Source organism: Ciconia boyciana, chromosome 2 (assembly GCF_034638445.1).
Source record: "Ciconia boyciana chromosome 2, ASM3463844v1, whole genome shotgun sequence".
Taxonomy (NCBI): Eukaryota; Metazoa; Chordata; class Aves; order Ciconiiformes; family Ciconiidae; genus Ciconia; species Ciconia boyciana.
In genome coordinates, this window is record NC_132935.1 from 143,504,313 (window position 1) to 143,524,012 (window position 19,700).

Consider the following 19,700-nt stretch of genomic DNA (forward strand, 5'->3'; position numbering starts at 1 on the left):
AACACTAAGAAAACAGGATTTGGCAAATGTTGAAAACAGAGGGGCCTATGCTGTAGAGAGAGGATCTGAAATTAGCAGCAAAAGGAAAAAAGGCAAACTCCTGACAGAGACTGCACTTTCCCTCAAACCACTGCAACCATGCAGCAATTTAGCCAAATTACAAGTTAATTAAACAGCATAGCACATGCTAAAAGGAGACACTGTTTCGCTCCAAAGTGAAAAGAGGGCTCCTCTGTGAGGGATGCTCCATGCTGAAGTGGCTGAAGCAGCAGAAGCAGCAGAACTGAGAACCTGTCCCTCCAGCTTTCCCAGCCACCTGTGCTGAGGAGTCTCCTTCCAAACAATCCCATCATCAGAATAAAAAAATCCTGACATTAAACTAGACTTAGTGTCTCTCATATCTGCTTTGGAGCTGCAGAAACTATAAAACACCTTAACAGGATGAAACTGATCCTTCCTAAGAAGAGAAGAGAATTTGAAAGCTTTTGTAGACCTCGAAGCTGTGGATCAGGAGAAGACTGGGAAGAAAACTAATGCAGAAGACTACAGCTGACCTCAACAGATTTGTCTCCCCTTCTTCCAAGGAGGCAAGTTTGCTCTTCTGGCACTGCCAGAGCTTGTGAGCTCTCAAATAAGGTTATAGAGAGGGAATGATTTCAGCAAGGAAGATCTTGATGTTCATACATGCGAAGAAGCACCTGCTGCTTATTTCTGTGCTGGTAGGTCTCTTCTTTATCATTTGGGAACAAACAGAACAGTTTCCTTCACTGCGAAGAAGGAAGACAGCAATTTTCTGTCAGAAGGACCCCCTGGCTCACAAGTCATGCTTGTTTACATATCCTTTAAAATCTGCTCTGATTTACTCTGTACAGAAAGGTATATACTCTGCATTTCAGATTTCTTATCCTGTTTGTGTTGTAAAGCCTTTGGAATAACCCACCCAAACAGACAGTCCTCTCCTAAATATGCTCTTTAAAGATTTATTTCAAGTTTTTTTACTGACTTTTTTCGTTAAACCTAAAAAGGGAGGAAAAAAAAAAAGCCAAAACCTGTCAGAGGCTTTTATGAAATGTACTTCCACAAGGCCTGCTGTGCTGGCTCAGCAGCTGGCTCATTTGAATTTCAGGTATGCACTACACAGGGTTTTTTTGGAAACACTGGCTTATCAGAAAAGCAATGCTGCTTTTGGATCATAAAGCTGGCTTTATGGTCTTTTTGAAGACCGTAAAACTGGCTCAGTTAACACACACGAATTCCTACCGAGTGTCACAGTGTCCAATATCACTGGCACAGGCAAAGCTACACCATTGCATCAGGATACTTAAGGGCTTCAAGCTGCCATTCAGCTGGAGAGCTTATTTAAATAATTAACAGACCAAATTTATGCACCTTCCTATGAGTCATCATAAAAATAGCAAGGAAAACATTTTTATTTAAAATAAAATTATGTTTCTTCACTATACCTTTGTTTAACTACAAGTATTTGAACAAACCAGCACATTTGGGATCACATCCATTCCCGATAAGGATCACCGCCGCACCAGGACCTGACCCAATGCTTTTCACAGAAACCAAACCACGTTTTCCCAGAGCAAAACCCCACTCCAAAGCAGTGAAGCACACTGTACTTCTCGGATACTGGAAACCCTTTGTCTCTGGCCTGGTGCCCAGTCACAACACATCGGAGGAATGAGTGTGCCTCGTTATGACACCACACCAGGACTCGCCATTCCTTACACACAAGGAACAGCATATGCACAGCACAATAGAAGCTTATTACACGTGCCGCTTACGTTACAGAAATACATTTGCAGTGGAGAGGAAAGCTGTTGTAAGCTGGGCTAACTGAGCTGCTGAGCTCACGGTCTGAAAAAAAACAAAAGTAGTATCATGAAAATTATTTTCCTCACCTAAAAATCCTGGGGAGGTAACATATACTAAGACCTATATATTAAGCCTAGTGCTCAGTATCACAGAACAGTGTGATACTAGAATCAGATCAGATCATTCAGAAGTCTGCCAACTCCTTATTTTGCCAACTAAGGTCTTCATCTTGTAATAATCTCAATTTTTAATAGATTTGTGCAGCCACATGGAGCCCAGTGAAGCAGTAGGTATTTTGTCAACTTTTTTTAGGCAACCATTTGTTCAATCTGCAGTAAATGAAGGCAGCCAGTCATGCTGCCATTTGAAGACTGTGCAGGCCCAGGTGTTACAGTATTTCTGAAACAGTGAGTGCATTGATAATGAGCTCCAATTGTGTTGGGTATATGTGGTGGATATAAGAGCACTCTTCCTGGATGTCTAAATATCCTGCTGATTCCTGCACTGAACCTTATCAGAATTCCCAAAGCAAATCACTTTAAAAAATGTCTAACCTTATCACTAAAAATCCATTTCAAGTGATTCAGTTTCAAGTGTGTGTCCCACAACAAACCACAGCACGATGCTTGGTGTATTCATTCCAAACAGCAGTATTTTGCTGCTAAAAAAGCAAGAGTTTTATAATTCTGACTATCCTTCTGAATCATAGGAACAGAACAAGCAAGCAGAATGAAAAATTGAAGTCTCTAAGTAGTACAGAAATATTTTTTTTTCCTATAAACGGGGGAAATGTCAGCCTACTTCTGATGGAGAGATACTGACTATAAAAAGCAGACAGGACATTTTAAGTGGGGTTGGGGCAGAATCCCAGGGAGATACTCATTCTCATCCAGAAGACAGTAAGATCAATGGGGAGGCTGTGGCTGAACAGAACCCGTATCCTCCACTGCAGTGTAGCGAGCTAGCATCTCACTCCAGAGCCCTTTGGAAGTTTCCAGTGAATTCCTCGCTAGAGCATCTACCCATTTTCCTGACACCTTCTTTACCCATTTCCTTGCAAGTCCAGTAAGAGGGATGGGTTAATATTCCTGATGCCACAAGGTACATGCCAAAATGTAGAGATCAGGAGTGGGTTTTGAAAGAGTGCCAAATTTTGAGATGCTCAAATTTTCTGAAAGTTGGAAACTGTGCAATTTAACCATTTATTGCTCCTTTAGCAGCTGTGCCTTTAACAATCAGCTGGCAGGTGGCCTAAGACTTTTCATTTTGCTTATTTAAATGAAGGTGAAAGCAGGTGTTGCTCAACTGGAAGAGGCAGCTGCACTCCCAGCTTCAGTGAACCCATTTGTTTGCTTTGACATTAGTGCACTCAGTAACTTTGCCCATGACTTCTGAGCTCTCAAAAACACCAGGCAGGAGGGATTAGGGTGTAGCCATCTCCTGTCTCCATTTAAACTTGCTCTAAGCCATGTGCAGGGCAGCTGCAGTGGCAGTCCTTGCTCTTTGCAGCCTCACTTTTGGGCGAAAGGAAACTACTTCCCTGGAGCTGCTGGAACTATTCCTCTCTACTCACTGGAGAGGGAGCTGTGAGGACTGGGCAGGATTTGGAGAACGTACTGCCTACAGCTCCAAAAGGAATCGAGGGGGCTTGCACTGAAACACTCAATGATGAAGTGTGAACGAATGAAGGCAAATCCTCAAAAGATTGGAGCTGCTTAACACCTGCATATCACGGTCCACTCTTTTTCAGAAAAACAAAACAAAACAAAAACAAACCAGAGGGGGAAATGGATAGATAAATAAATAGGATATGCAAATACAGAAAAGAAAATTTGCATAGACACATGACAAAGAGCTTCAGTACCACTAGTAGTCAATAATGATGGAGAGGAAGAGAAAGACTGGAGTTACAGTTTCTTATCCCCCACCCCCAATACATGGAGGTCTGCAGAAATGCATGGCCTGAAATATTGACGACACAAAGGCTGAAAAATGATGCAAGGTACAAGAACAGTAAAATGAGTACATTAATTCTTTAACATGAGCAATGCTGCTATTACAAGGCAAATCATAACATTTCAGAGGTAAATTTTAAATATCTCACTGAATTAGTAGAAAGGGAGATGTTACGCCAATGAAACAAGGGTAACTAACTATCCAAGTTATCAGAGAGAAAAATCAACCTCTCAACAGTGCAGGCACAGCTGATCTCTTGGACTATGTGAGGAATGCAGATGAGCAGCACGATGTTATCATTACGCTAGTTAAAAGGCTGCAAAGGCAACAAAACCATGAAAGCATTAGCAAGAATAAGATAATATAAAGCAAAAGTGGTAGGAAGCTACCACTGCATAGCAATACCACTGCATAGCACTGCATACCACAGCATAGAAATGTTATTAACCAAATAGCTCAGTCATCACACCAAAGCAGACTGTACCAAAATGCCCGGGATCTCCAACATCCAAATTATTAATGCCTCTTTTTAAGTAATTAGGGCAGCGTGTTGTATGGATGCACACCAAGATGAGACATGAAGGATAACTAAGGGATTGGCAAAATCCCTGGCTGCATTCTCTCTGATTTTACTGAAGGGTCAGTTCAGTGATACAAAATTTATGCAACTTTTCTTTCTCTTAGGAGAAAAGCGCAATTATCAGCTATTGTAAAACACTTCAGGATACACAGGGGAAAAAACCCACAAATATAATGTGTTCTAAGATGAAAATGAGTTACAATGCAAATAATTCCCTTTTGAAGAAGGGAAGTAACTGCAGAATATTTTTAAATCACTTTAAAAGGAACTGAGCAAATGTTTTTCTAAAAACATAAATTCCTTTTTATGACACAGCAAAGTTTAATCAAATTGAAAGTTGACAAGGTCAACTGATTTCTCACCCATCAAAAGATATAGAAATCCAACCATAAACTTTCAGCACAATAAGTAGATGCCTAAAAATTTCCTTTGATTTCTCCTCTGGATGTAATCATCATCAAGGCAATCATATTTATGTCAGAACATACCTATTGCACTATATTACACTCTCTGCTAAGAATTTACCTTATGCTGTTCTGACAGGTTTGAGAGTTTACACCACGGCCATTTGAATCATGTTGTGCCTTGAAAAAGCACCATGAAGAATTCTCATTATGTTCTCACAAAACATATTATTAGCTCTCTCTAATGTACTCTGAAACAGACCTCAATTGCCAGAAATACTGCTCCACAGTGATATACAGATGCACTCTAAAGACAAATAGTGAACACAGGACATTTTTCTTCCTGTAACTGACAGCTAGGGAATCCAGTTTTGCTACGGCCTCCGAGTTATTTGAAATGGAGCACTCGGAAGACTGGGGAAGGAACAACCAAAGCAACAAGAATGAAACATAATACTGTATGCTTCAAAACTTGTTCTATTTATTTCACACTCAAACAGTTGAGAATACCTACTGCATTAAGATCCTAGTCAGGTAATTCTCCTACTCTCAGTTCCTGTATGAGACCTCTTTTTTTGGACATCTTCTTATGAAATAGAATATATTCCATTTCTGTAGCCTTTTTTCTTTCCTTTTCCTACTTATTAATACTGATTTTGTCCAGTACTTTTTAAGGCAGTTTCAAACTAATGCAGCTTTTTTTCCTGTTGGTTACTTTATAAAAAGATAGTGATAATGAAAAAACCAATTAGGATAAAAAAATTCAGTTGAGATGTGTTCCTTCTGATTTTCTTTTCTCTGTGCAAGTCACATAAGTAATGGCAACACACAAACAGTGGACACACAGAAACTGTGTGACAGCATTTTTATATGGATATTTAAAACTCAGACAAGATTATACAAAATTTTCAACATATGTGAAATTAAATTCCTAAATTATTTAACCACAGCCATTTAAAGAACTAGAAAAGCAGCTGTCCTAATCAAGGTGGATTAATGTTAGCCCTTGAAAACTTGAAACCTCTTGAAGTGACTAAGCTTACCTGAAAATTTACATTTAGCTTATAGAAAGTTACTGAGGATCAGCAGCTTGTGTAAATGGCAGTGATAGTTGAAGACACTCAATCTTACGGCAAGTGCTCAGCATCTTGCTAAATTAATACCTAGTCTAGGACAGTGATTCAGGAAACACTAAAACAGGTATTAAAGTCTACCTTTATTCAGATCAGGCCTATTGCAAATGGTACCTGACATGGGCTGAAGGGGACGTTTCCCCCAGATACCATGACAGAAAAAGCTATATACTTTTACCAGTCCTTAGGAGGGCAGAAGAAATGAGCTATTATTCCTGAAGTCTTTTAAGAAACATGTGCAGACAGGTAAGGCATATCAATCTTAGATTCTCATAACCTGTCTCTAAGATCATAATCTAAAACTGCCTCACATTGATTTTTAGACATTTTCAACTTTAAGGATGTTTGAACTTGAGCTACAGATTATAAACAACAATTTTGGCAATCAAGATGCTCTTCAGAAAACCCGCTTTTGGCATGTGATGTGCAATTCAGACACAAGTAAAAGAGGAAAGGGAAAAGAGAAGATTCAAGTGTATTAAACATTGTTCCTTTATTTATGAAATGGAAAGAGAAAGCAATATGACTATTTGATGTCTGATCATTTATCATCTTCCCTAGTAAATAAAGCCAGCATATCAGAGCAGGTTTATGAATGGGCCTGTACTTTTATACGGCACAATATTATCTTGCAGCATAAGTTTTTGGATAAGAGACCAACGCTTTTGTTCAGAATGGGCTTCAGCTCCATTTGTAATATGCACAAATTTACTGCAACTGCATTTCTGTTCAGTGTCACCTGCATGCAAAAATGTTTGCAGTCACAGCTCCATAACACATGTGGACACAACCTGTACAGAGCGAGATTTTACATGGGGAAAAAAAATCTATTTCTATGGTGTATGGGGCCAATGAGGAAGGTACGTGCAAAGATGTACACCAGTGTAAGTAAACAGAGCTGCACTGATTTACACGAGCTGAGTCTCAGCACATTTTTTTCAATGCTTTGCCTATAACCACCCTCTCGAAGGCCAGAGGCGAGCCTGGAAAAGAAACAATGCTTCTTTATAATTATAGCCCATTTCTCATTCAGCAACTGAAATATGGCAGATACTAAAGAAACATTCCGATTCCAAAGAAAACCACAAAGCTATTGTTTTCCACTGAACCATGTCTTAAATTGTTTTCTTTTTCTGATAGACAATTACTCCTCACGTTTTGCGCTACCAAGCTGATAATAAGCCAAGCTCTTGCAATTCCAGTCACACTCAGGGTTTTGCTCAGAATTAGCCAGCTGGACAGGAACATCTTCTGGCAACCAGAAGATTACACCTATGTGCATCAGGTAACTGGCTGGCTTGACATCCAGACAGCCCTTGAAAGTCAAGGATAGGGTTAGACATTCATTTTTTTTTTCCCCCTCCTCCTCTTCCCTCCTGCTACCAGCTGGTAGTTCCCCTGGCAAGTGTCCATCATATACTGCTGGGTATTTTTATGACTTTAAACATGGATGAATGGGAGGTTACGTGTCTCCTTTTCTAAAATAAATGTTATAAGAGATATAACTTCAATATTTTTTGAAGCCTCCTTTCCTGACACACATAGGCAATATTCCTCAAGAAAATTTCCTACATTTTTATAAGATTGCTATTTTTAAATCCTAGGCCTAGTTTATTCGCCCAATACTATATGGGTTTAATGACATAAGGCAAAGAACAACACAGACTATGGCTACTCAGACATGGTGAGGACAGGCGTTCTTTATAAGAGGTAAACACAAATTAGCATCAAATACCTTGTGCCCTGTAATAAGGGAAAAAGACTACACATGCAGTGATACAGAAGATAATATAGTGCAGTCAGAGAGCTAAAATTGAGCTGAAACTCCTTAAAAAGAACTCTTAAAAAATCCAAAATTCCTTACAAAGCATGAACACATAGAATATTTACTTTGCTTTTTAAAGACCATTTTAAAGGTTAATTCACCTCATACTTGCCTAGTTTAGAATTACTTTCATTTGAAGTTTGGCATAAGACATAAAGCCCAGAAAGGGACCTTGTAAAAGTGGTATCAGTGCAAAACCTGCAGGCAACTGCAGTAAAATACTGAATAAGTGCTAACAACTTCAAAGAGAAGACCCACAGGTAGAGAAGCCTGCTATTTATTTAATGAATTTCAGTGGTGCTGAAGAGAAGTGAAATATTTTGCTTATTGTTATAATAAAGCAAAGATGAGGTAAATTCATTAGCAGGATATAATACATTGCAGTTCTCTCATTCTACTTAAATGCTGTGTTACAGAAGATAGAACTCAGCAGCCAGGTTTCTACTTAATTAGAGTTTCAAAAAACCCCCTCGTTTTCCTCATGAAGTCATTGGTGGGAGGAAAATGGACAGAGATGGGAGGAAAACACAAGCTGTTTATAGAAAACTTTCCCCCTCTAAGCAAGAACTATCTATTTTACAAAGATGAAGACTTTTTCTCCAACCAGATTCATCATCTGCAACATATAAGGCACCATAGATACCATGCCCACACAAAATAAAATTTGAGCTCAGGTCCAGCCTCACAAATACATCTATTCCATCAGAGATGAACAAGCTCTTTGTCAGAGCCAAAGTATTTACCAGGTGACAGAAAAACATGTATTGAATAATGAAACAGGAATAAAAGACCAATAAATTTGACTAAACACCTCATTACACAGGTGAACTTCAAAACCCAATAGTTAAAAGTACTCCTCCCTTGGGTTTAGCATTGCTGGCTTCCCAAAAGATGTTATTAACACAATGTACCAGAAAGCATGGTTCCTTCGGGTCTGTCATAAGCTTAAAAGAAAGTGAGGCCTGTTAAAATGTATTATTTCAGGCTTTAGAGGACGTCAGTGACATGAACTAAACTGTCAGATACAGAACCACAGGGAGAAGCTCCACAGCTTCACAAACACCTGTTAACATTAGAGTCGCGGAGGAAACACTATTAGCCTGCGTTACATGACAGAAGACACTTCAGGAGTGTAGTCATATATATATATGTATATGTATGTGTGTGTGTGTGTGTGTGTGTGTATAAAAAAATATTGCTAGCCTTTTAAATCTTCAATAACAGAAGTAATACTTCCATTCCCATATAAAAGGAAAATGCCATTTTTCACAGCTATGTGAAATCATAAACTCTCGTGAGTCTTTGCTGTACAGCTCCATGCAGAAACTTAGCATTTCTGGTGTCACCCTTTGGCATACCAGGCTGCTGGGCTCAACGAATGGATATTGTTCTCTTTTAACCACTTTTTAATACCGTGCATTATGGCACCCAACAAAGCAATAGCATCCAATATCAGAGAGGAGTCCTCAGCTTTTTGCGATACGCATGTCGGGAAAGACAGAAGCTTCTGGTTGCAAACTCCCACTGCTGCTGTGCCACGTGAGGCTCCTGCGGTGCACATGCATCCTGCAATCACGTTTGCAGAGTGAATGCCCATTTACAGATAAAATGGCATTTAAATGCCATTGTCCTGCCTGTGCAGAGACCTACAAAGCATCAGGAGAACTCCTCGTACATTATTCTTGCAGTGAAATGTAATTTTCAGTGTAGTTGGCACCAAGACTAAAGTTCAGCCAACGCACAGATTATTCCCTTATCGGGACGGCTTTGGAGCCTGGGAGGAAAATTCACTTTGGTCTATCGTGGCTCTCAGAAACCTCATGTAAAGTGGAAAAGACAGAAATACCTTCCCACTTAAAAAAATCTCTCCAAAAGAAAAATTAAGCTAGCACAAGAAATTCAACTCTGATCTGGTTTGAATCTGTTAAGAACAGCAAGTATAAAAGCACATCCTTATATCAAAATCAGAGCTGTAACCAAGTTGGTACCTCCATTGTGGCTCAGGGTAAGGTATGCACAGGCATGCTGCAGGCTTCTCAGTGTAATCAGCTTTAACACTCAACTAATTCATGCTGATCATCACCAGATCCAAGGAGTTGTCAGTTCTCCCCGGTAAAGGGCTAACTTGAAGGCATTTGGTGCAGCTTTTACTTCTAGACATAATTAAAGCTCATTTACAATGGCAGGTTCTCCTTGATACAGAAAACCTCAAAGTTTGCATCTAGAGAAATGTATGCTAACAAGTGATCAACAGGAATAAACTACTGCTAAAGATCTTAGCTATTCCATATCAGAAGCCAGACGATATTTTGCAATTTTGTGTAGATTTATTTTGATTCAACAGATTGCCTCACATATTTTTCCTATTCCCATGGTTTTACTGTTCAACGTGTACTTGATCGAAGCTTCAGCCTGTCTTGCGCATGTATTACAAGACTAAATAGAAATGCTGAGATTACTGTATCAGATTATTGGTCCACCAGACCTAGCACCTTGCAACAAAACCTCAAGCTGCTTGTCTCAGAGAATGGCAGAACAGTTTGCTGTATCTTCTCAGTTGTGCTGGAAACGATGATGACACATCATCAGTTTGATACTTCGAGGCAAAAGACTGGTTAGCTCTTACAGGCTGTAATTACACTTTTCTCTCTTATTTTCTATGATGCAGTTCTATCCAGAAAGTAACCTCAGTTCCAACATGTAGGGAAAAACTAGGAGTAAAGATGTAATAGTATACTGATTAAACCAAATCACCTCTGCGTTTAGACATTTTATTCACTGTTAAACCTCTTTGAAAAAGCAACCTACTTATACATGTGATTTCCATTTTATTTGGCAAGTACAGTTATTTTAAAAGAGATAATTCACATTTTTAAGTACAGGTGGGAAAAAGAATTCATATTATCAGATCCGAAGTGTGACAATAACAACTTGCAGCTTTCTCATTCATCAACATCTCTAAGTGCTGGTCCAATTCTGAGAACAGATTCTGGTTTATAAACCCTCGCTATTTTATTGAGGCCTGTCACAGTAATGGAATCTGAGAATGCTTATTATAAAAACAGCTGCTGTAACAGAAATAGAGAATCAATGTACATTACCATTTAAAAACCCACAAATGTTTAAAACAATAGAAGTTGAGAAACACAAGCTTAAAGAGAAAAGTTCTTAAAACTGAAAGATCAATCTCTGTTCTTAATCTATTGTATACAATCACTTAATTAAGCCATTATTAAACATAAATAAACATCAATCATAACGAGGAAGAAACATATGTGGTATGTTGGGTTGCATCTACTCTTGCTATGTAGATATGCGAAGAATGCCAATGGTAGAGATATGCAAAAGAATTTAGAGAATCTCTCTTTGACGTCCACTTGATAATTGCTGAAACAGCATACTTACAATGTATTTTAATGTCATTTACATAATAATGGGGAATTATACAATAGGAAATCAAACAACCATTTAAGAATTTTAAACTGTTATTCACATTAAATTTTTGTTCACTTTTCCTGATTATTATTTCTTAGCATTTTGTGACTTTCCTACTACAATGTAACTGATTCCCTAAAAGCCTCAAGCTACAACCTGGACTCTTATGTGCTGTGGACGTGTAGCTATGATTAATAACAAAGACAACAGATACGACACATTAATATACCTTTTGTTGGAAATTGTGTATTTTAGAAGAGCATTACAGAACTAAAGGATTAGTGTGAAGGTGGACTGTACCTTACACCATTTTCAGAAGAATACCCTTTGTTACAAGAAAACCATCACTGTTGGATGTTGAAAATGTGAACTATGGGAAAACTTTGTGGAATAGGCTTTTATTGGTTGATCTGTTTCTTTCACAGCTGTGTAAGTGCTCAGTGTGTGGGAATTAATTGTATTAGTTATCTGGTGTAACAACCTGATTAATTTTGTACTTCAGCGCTATTAACTACCACACTATACATGATCCACTAGAGAATGAGTGAGTTTAATCCTTCTGTTCAAATACAAAACCAAACAAGAATAATCCTTTGTTTTATAACTTTTAAATAGATAACTTAAATTCTTAATGATGCTTAGAGTACATTAGGAAGGCACTCACTGAAACTATTTAGCTAAGGGTAACTAGACACTTCCATTATAAAGCCTAATTAATTGGGATTTAAAAATTAACTCTGATTTACAACAGACCATAAAACTATCCAGTCTGAAATTTTATCTTTTTACTTGAAGGTTTGTAAAAGATCAAATTAAAGAAACAGTATCAATAAATTATCCCTTGTTATTTCAACACAGTTCTCAATATTTGCAGCTGCAGTTTTAAAACAGAATTTTAAAAAATTTGCAGGCCTCCAAACTCATCCTGGGTGCATTTATCTTGGCATTTTAACACAAAATAATTGTGAGGATAGGGAAGAGAAAAGAAAATGGGAATATACAAAAGGTTTACAAAAGTAAACAAAACCTATACAAAAAATAGGTTTATATGATATACCTATCACTATCACTTTTTGCACTATATCATACAATCTCATATGATATAGTGCAAAAGGGCCTCATTAAAAGAAGCACTGATTTCCACTGTTAGAAGTCTACTTAATTTGCATAGTAAAAACACTCACTAAAATTTTACCACAATAAATGAGATGAAGCCCCAAAGAGGAATTTATTGTTTTCAAAATTTCATGTTCTATAAATAAGGAGGAAATTTCATCCCAATAAATGAGAAGCATAATAATTTAAGAAAGCAAAACCCTGAAACTGGCCCAGAAGTTGCTAGCTTAAAATACACAAGCTGGCGAACAAACAAAGCAATTAGACATGTCACAGGAACTGCTCAGAACTGCTGCTCCTTGTGTACGTTGTGGCACAGCTATTTTTCCACAGCACAGAATTTTCAGGGTATTAGCCAAGTGGGCAGAATAACAAAATATTTTACAGAAAATGAGATATTTTTATATCACAATCAAATAAGGTCTTGTTTCAGAGAGATATTTTTTCTGAGTCATTCCTAAAAGCAGTTGCTAAATTCCCTGATGTCCCAACAAGAGAGATATAGCACAAGCAAGCCTGAGTAAAATGAAGAATGTAAGTTCTATAAACACATTATGAAAGACTTTCTTTCCCTCCCCATGGGCCAAAAAAGAATCCCAAATAAATCCTCTGCATTTGAAATAAATGGCTACTAACAAAATAAGCTTTAAAAGCAAGGGTATGGTCATGCTTCCCTTCTAAATTTGTGGTCAGAAGCAAACAGAGATTGCCAGGTTGAGGGAAGAAGCTGCTCTTGTGATACTTTCCCTGATGGACACCCCACAGTACCAGGAGCCACTTTGGCTAGTATGTGGGTGAGCAGTGGCTTCCCTGAATAAACCCACTCCACAACAGCACAGCTCCCAGCAGGCATCGAAGTAAATTAAACCCTTTATCAGGGAGTCAAGAAAAGTTGTTCCTGGGCCTTTTGAAAGGGAACTGCCAAACCCAGAGCACAATGGGAGAAAGAGCAAGTTAAAAACAAAACAAAACAAACACCAAAAACACAACCCTGGAAAGAAAAAATGTGTACATGATGGTTTATGCTTGACATAAATTACCTCTTCTTTCACTCCCAGTGTGGATGTGTCATCAGTGCCTATGAGCTACCCATATACCTTATGAAGGACCCAACCAGGCTTCAGAAGTAGTAGTCAAGGACTCCTGTTGAACTTGAGTGTAAGCATGACTTCTGATTTCCCATTCTGTTTCTCACCTCATTTCCTATCTTACTTTTCCTTCATATATCTGTCTCACAAAAAATACTTGCCATTGACATTACAATATTAGCATAATATTAACAGACCACCAACAAGAGTTGTTTTTGATCACTTGCAAAGTGAGGGTGACAAACTGGCTGGATTTCCATTGCCTTACATTTGAAAAGCTTTTTTCCACAATTGTATAAAAACCTTTCTGTAGATTATTTGAAAAATATTAATTGAAAAAATTAGGATCTGAACTTATTACACAATCTTCAAGAATATATCAAGTAAACCGTATCTAGCTGGTGGGCTAGGCTTCTGATCCTTGGCTCTATCAGTAATTTAATTGCTGACACAAAGAAATATGTGAACATTTATTAATCAATCCCTTGTTGTTGTCTTAGGCACATTACTTCAGCAATAAAGAACTCACCAGAAATATCCTTTCAAGTTGATCTTGAATGTCTTTCATTCCTGGAAAAGCAGCGACCCCTTGAATCATTTCTACAAAGATACAACCCACTCCCCTACAGAGGAAAAAAAAAAGAGAGCATGCAACATTAGAAAGATTTCTTATACATTAAATGGCTAGCAACAATGCTTTTGTATCCATCAGCAGTATTTAAATAATAATTATTTATTTATTTTTTAAAATCAACGCCAGGCTAAAGGACAAGCATGTGCATTTGCTAAAACCAATGTATACATATGAATACTTCTCAGGTGTTTGAACGCAAGTGTAGAGGTAGCAGGAATATGGATGATAGCTGTTGAGACCAATAAAGGCACAGCAGCTGTTCTCTGTTTGTATGAGTGCTTTGCGAGCAGCATACTCATGCTCCCAAATAAATTCTGGGGATGTGGGAATGGCAGTGAGAGAGTACCCTTGGGAGAAGCTGAATGGGGACTGGACTACAGCATGGAGGCACACTGGAAGGGCTTGGCATGGGAGGAGAATCTGGCAAAAAATAAATAAAAAGGAAAAGGGCAGGTGGCTGCTCACAGCCACTGAACTAAGCTACTGCCCAAATGCGGATGACTTCTGGGATGGGCTTGCTTGGGCTTTCTTCTCCCCTCTTCCAGCATAAAAGAAGGAAGCTCAAAGCCCATAGCTCTGGGGGGCTGCTGACCCCATCCCCCAGAAGCTCTGGCTGAGAGGTGCTGCAATGGGCTGACCAGCCATGGGCTCCCTCCCCACCACAACAGCCACCTCATTACAGCTCCTGTCCCTGGTCTCTCACAAAAGGTACTTCATGAGTCCCCCTCATCCCACTCACTTAAGCCACTGGCAGAGGTACTGGGAAATCAGAGAGAAAAAATATCTGATACATCCTAACTACAGCACAGAGAATGGATTCTCAAAAGTTGAGGAAAGTTTCTGTGATTCTAACTCAAATTTCAGATAACCTATGGACTTCCTGCATCTGAAAAGCAAAACAAATTACAAACTTGCATTTGCATCTTTTCTGGATGAAGAGAGCTCAAGAGTTGTTTGTTCCCTCAGCAAAAACAATTTTAAGAGAAAACATCCCCCTTGGCTACCAACAGGATGCAGAATTTGATTATATATTTTAGCTTGTTCAATTACATTTTTCTACATACATTTTTCTACAACTTCCATGTGCAAACACCTACGTATGCTGTATAACCATGTCTGTGTAAGTAACCACACAAAAAAACCCCTTCACCCAAAACAAATGCCAATTCAATAACCCAAAACATACATCAAAACGAACCAAGAATTTGCAAAACTAACTACAGTACCATCTCTCCCTGAAACTGAGTTGTATTTCTGTGTCAGAAAATCCCAGCAATAACCTCTAATTTAACTTTGTTTTTAGAAGTAAATTATTTGCAATGTAGTAATTACATACCTTTTAATTGCTTATGCATCGTGATGATGCATTCAGAAAGTAGGATTTAATTTTAGGGATATGTGTGCATATATTGGTGAGGAAGTGGTTCTAGAATAAAACAGCTTAATGAAAATAGATTGCATATTTTCATCAAGGCCGGGGCTAAGTATTTATAGATACCACTTAACTAAGATTATTGGCAGACAACCCATGCTTTACTCATCTCTGAAGACTTTGACCACTACTGAATAATGAAATAATTTTATGTTCCAGGATAATGAGAGTTAATATTCAAATTTCTTGAAGAAGGAAATTAAACATACATCACTAATTCTAATTCTATGTCCCAAAGCATAGATATATTAAGCCAAGTTTCTCCTTAGGCATTGAAAAGTGGAAGAAAACTTCAGAAAGCACAGTTCTGATCAAATTTTAGAATAATTCAGGTGTTTATAAAAGAGAGGTTAAAATTTATGTTCCATATGCTTCTGCTGGTTACCAAATGAACTGAATTGATTAAACTGCCATTCATCATTTAGTCTGTTAGTGCTTCATTAGGCACAGATAGGCACAATATATCTTAGTCAAATACTTATAAACAGTATCAGGATCTCAGGCAAGGAAAAATTCAAGATTTCAGTCAGAAGCCATTTATTCAAGATGAGAAATATAACAATTGAATTTAGACTAAAGAAAAGAGGATTAGAGTTCTATTCTTGCAACCAGAAAACAGGCATTTGATTAAACCACTGTATCGTTTGAGGGCATGTTGTGCTATCTGCAGAGAAACTTCAGCTAGCTGTTTGAAGAGAAATGCTGTAAAGGCAACAGGAAGATTTTGCCAAATTTTATACTGTTTCACATAATGTATTTACAAAATTTTCCACTTTTAGCAGGTCTGACACAAGTATGAGCCAAAAATCAAGTAAGAACTGCAAACAACACTACTGAAGAAAAATTTCCTGCTTGGAAAGAAGAATCCTATTACGTGTCTTGGACTCTTGTGTAACCTAGTACTCCATTTAGTCACAAGCTGAAATGAGAGTGAAAGAGTACTGGAGTTAAATAAACAACTAATACAAAAATCCAAAGGTTATTAAAATAATTGAGGAGAGAAACATAAACAACCTTCAAGGTTTGAGCTGGAGGACTGCTGTTCCCTCTGGCCTGCTTGAAAATTAAGCTTATGCTTGGTTTCAAAGGTTATGGTGTTCAGCACATTGAAGAATAAGTCCATAGAAAGAGAAGATTAAATTAATACTAAAAAAAAATTATAATTTAAAAAAAGTATTATATTGAACTGATAGGAAATACCCAGAAAGCCATAACAGCACATAAAGGATTCAAGATGGCTGGATGGTATTTTAGATGTCTTAGTGGTATCAGTGAATTTTAGGCTCACAGCAAGTAGAAACTGAGTATATAATAGGATCCCTGAATCCCAAACTGTAAGTGCACACACATTGAACATGAGAAGACATAAAGCCTCTACAAGGCCTTGAAATTTAGTCTTGTTTTTGTAGACCTCACAAGCTATTAAACAGCTTGGAGAGATTTTTGAGCAAAGCAAAAATTATTTTTATGCCAGAAGAACTGGTTTGTAAGGAAAAATTAAGAGAACTATGTCATTCTTGGCTACAAGAAAACACAAGGGACAGGGAGAACGTGATGACTCTGTGTTTAAAATTATGCAAAATGAAGGACAGGGAAGAACTGATTAAGATTTTAATGGTTCCCAGAACTGTAGGTAGATCCAAGACAGTATAACTAGAAATAGCAGAATGCCTTTAGGAAATAAAAATTTTAGGGTGAGTGTTAGAGAAATACACTTAACAATTGTGCTATACCCCAGCCTCCCAATGGACTTGAAGCTCCACAGTTACAGTCGTGTAAAATTAGACAAGCTGAAACACTTAAGAATATTCTTCAGGGAACAGACTTGCATTAACAGTATGGTGGATAAGATGATCTCACAGATCACTCCCACCTCTAGCTTCTATGATGCAAAGATTACTTCTTGAAATAGGAAATACAACAAATTAACTTGGCTTTAATGTGCATGCACCTCCAAAGGTATGTTATTTATGTATCATTTGTGCACACTCAGCATACAAAGCCATTTTCAGGCAGCACTTGAGAAATAATTTGTGACAAAAGAACATTAGCCTAACATATTTCAGTGTATTCGATTCAGATTTTCCTACCCTCTTTATAGGACTTCTGATTTTGAATAAATAAGCCAAATGCTGTGACTTCGTTCAGAGATTTTTCTAATGGAACGGCATAGGATAACCTTGCAAAGTAAAAGTGACAGCCATTTAGTGTTGAAATGGGTGACTTACCCTCTGATGACAAGAAGCGTGACTAAACCTACGGATGTATTGGTGAGACCATATGTGGCCATACGATCTAGTATTGCTCTTCTATTGTCCCGCTTAATTTCCTGGGACTCTGGCTGTCACCATACAGCCTTATATAGACTAAGAGTTAATAGCACAGCTAAATGAGTTACTCTTGCATTTGAATTGACATAGTAAATGAGCCTGTAAAAATGAAGTTGGATGCCTCAGGAAACTGCATTTTTTTTTTTCTGCACAGCTTTTATATTTCAAGAGGGTATTCCCTTAAAATTAACTTGCTTACTGGTGGGTTGGTTTTATATTTTTGGTTTAAGAATTCACATTCCTGTCTCTGTGTAACAAAGATCCTTATTGCAACAAGAAGAATCTCCAGCCTACCTGTACATGAATACTGTAAAAAAAAAAAAACAAACAACACGACATAAACTCTTTGGTGAGGCATAATCTAGAAAAGATTATTGGGGTTGTTTTCTTCAGTTAATTCAATTTTTTTTGATGGATCCATAAAAGAGACTACAGACACACTCTGAAATGAGGAATTGTTTCCAAACCAAGTTTTAGTTTATACTTAAATCAAGATTATAGAAAGCCTATATGCTTACTATATATTTTAAACTGTTGAACTTCCAGCCCTGAACAGATCTGCTGTCTACCAGGCTCAGTGCAGGTGATAACATTCAGCATGTTATTCACAGTGGAGACCTATGCTGGGTCTTCACATAAGGTTTTCTATCTGGTCGTGAAGCCTGTTTTCAGCGTGCAGGATTTGGCTTCAGAGGGGGAAGGCATTTTATGAAAACCAAGTAATTGCTTCCAGCAATCCTCCTGGTAAGATTTCTGAAGTTCAGAGGAACAGTCGAGTTTTCATTCAAGTTTTCCAAACTACATGCAGTTTGTACTGTTAAATAGATCAGAATTAAAAAAAAAAAAAAAAACAACCAAACAGAACACCACCCCCCCAAACCCCAACTACTTGGGGTTTTTATGGATTTGTCACCAGGAGGTAATACTGGAACCTCTTCCATAAAATCCACTAGTAATATGCAACATGTTGGAAGAGCACAGAGATTTTTATCATCTGATTTATTCAGAAAAAAAGTCACATTCCTATATGATCCTGCTTATGAACAGAACTATGAAAACAAATTTTGGGGGAAAGGAATGAAAAGCAAGGGACTTTGTCTCCTTAATTGACCAACATCTGATTTAATTCTATGTGGCACACTGCCAGAATATCCACAGATGCTGAACTTGGTTGGAATTTGTCTTTCATGACCACTCCACTTTGATATGTGAAAAGTAATATACAATGGGAGATACAGACTGATCAAAGAATAGGGGCAATAAGACAAACAGATTACAGTTCTCACATGAGAAGTAATGAGAGAAGCAAAATTTCCCTTCCATGATGACAAAGAACAACATTAAAATTTCTGCAGAAAGCAGATGCAATGAATGAAAAATAATTTACTTGGAAGTATGATAGTTCAAAGTATTTCTTTACAGTCAGTCTTGAAGCAATTATAATTATAAGTGAATAGAGTGCTCATGTTCTTGCCTGTGTCACTGACTACCTAGAAGTAAAAGCTCCAGAAATTTGTTTTGCGACCCAACCCTCTGTAGCAATGCTCAGTTTCTATATTAAGAAATATAATATTCATGATGGATTAAAATGTACATGATCCCTTTTTGCAAGAGTCTTTCTATTAGACTCACTTGTTCTGTAAAAGCAGAATGCAAAAAAAGCTCAAGAAAATAATCTTCAAACTTGAGCAACATTTTGCCATGAGATGCTTTCCTGTTGAACATGTTCTTCCTGGTTTTCTTTTCTGGATCCAGATACCTTTTAAGGTACTTTCCTGACACACATAAACATATTTTTAGCAGTGGAAAAGTGATAGTAAATCCGATGTTCCAAATGGATAAAAGTAGGTTTTAGACAGGAACTAAAATGCCCTTCCAATAACTACAGACCAAGACCGTTTCCTCACATGTAGTGTTTCTATGAATCCGACCCTATGAGAATT

At 37.7% G+C, this 19,700-nt stretch overlaps 1 protein-coding gene across 4 annotated transcripts in view; it reads right to left on the reverse strand.

Annotated features, from left to right (window-relative positions):
- CDK14 (cyclin dependent kinase 14) overlaps positions 1–19,700 on the reverse strand; it is a 354,521-nt gene that overhangs the window by 142,855 nt on the left and 191,966 nt on the right. For all 4 annotated transcript variants that reach the window (XR_012041197.1, XM_072854293.1, XM_072854295.1 and 1 more), the window contains exon 10: positions 13,891–13,984. Coding sequence is in view for 3 of the 4 variants with exons in the window: in XM_072854293.1 (XP_072710394.1) it covers positions 13,891–13,984 (94 nt within the window). In the remaining variant the exon portion in view is untranslated. The remainder of the gene's footprint in view (positions 1–13,890; positions 13,985–19,700) is intronic.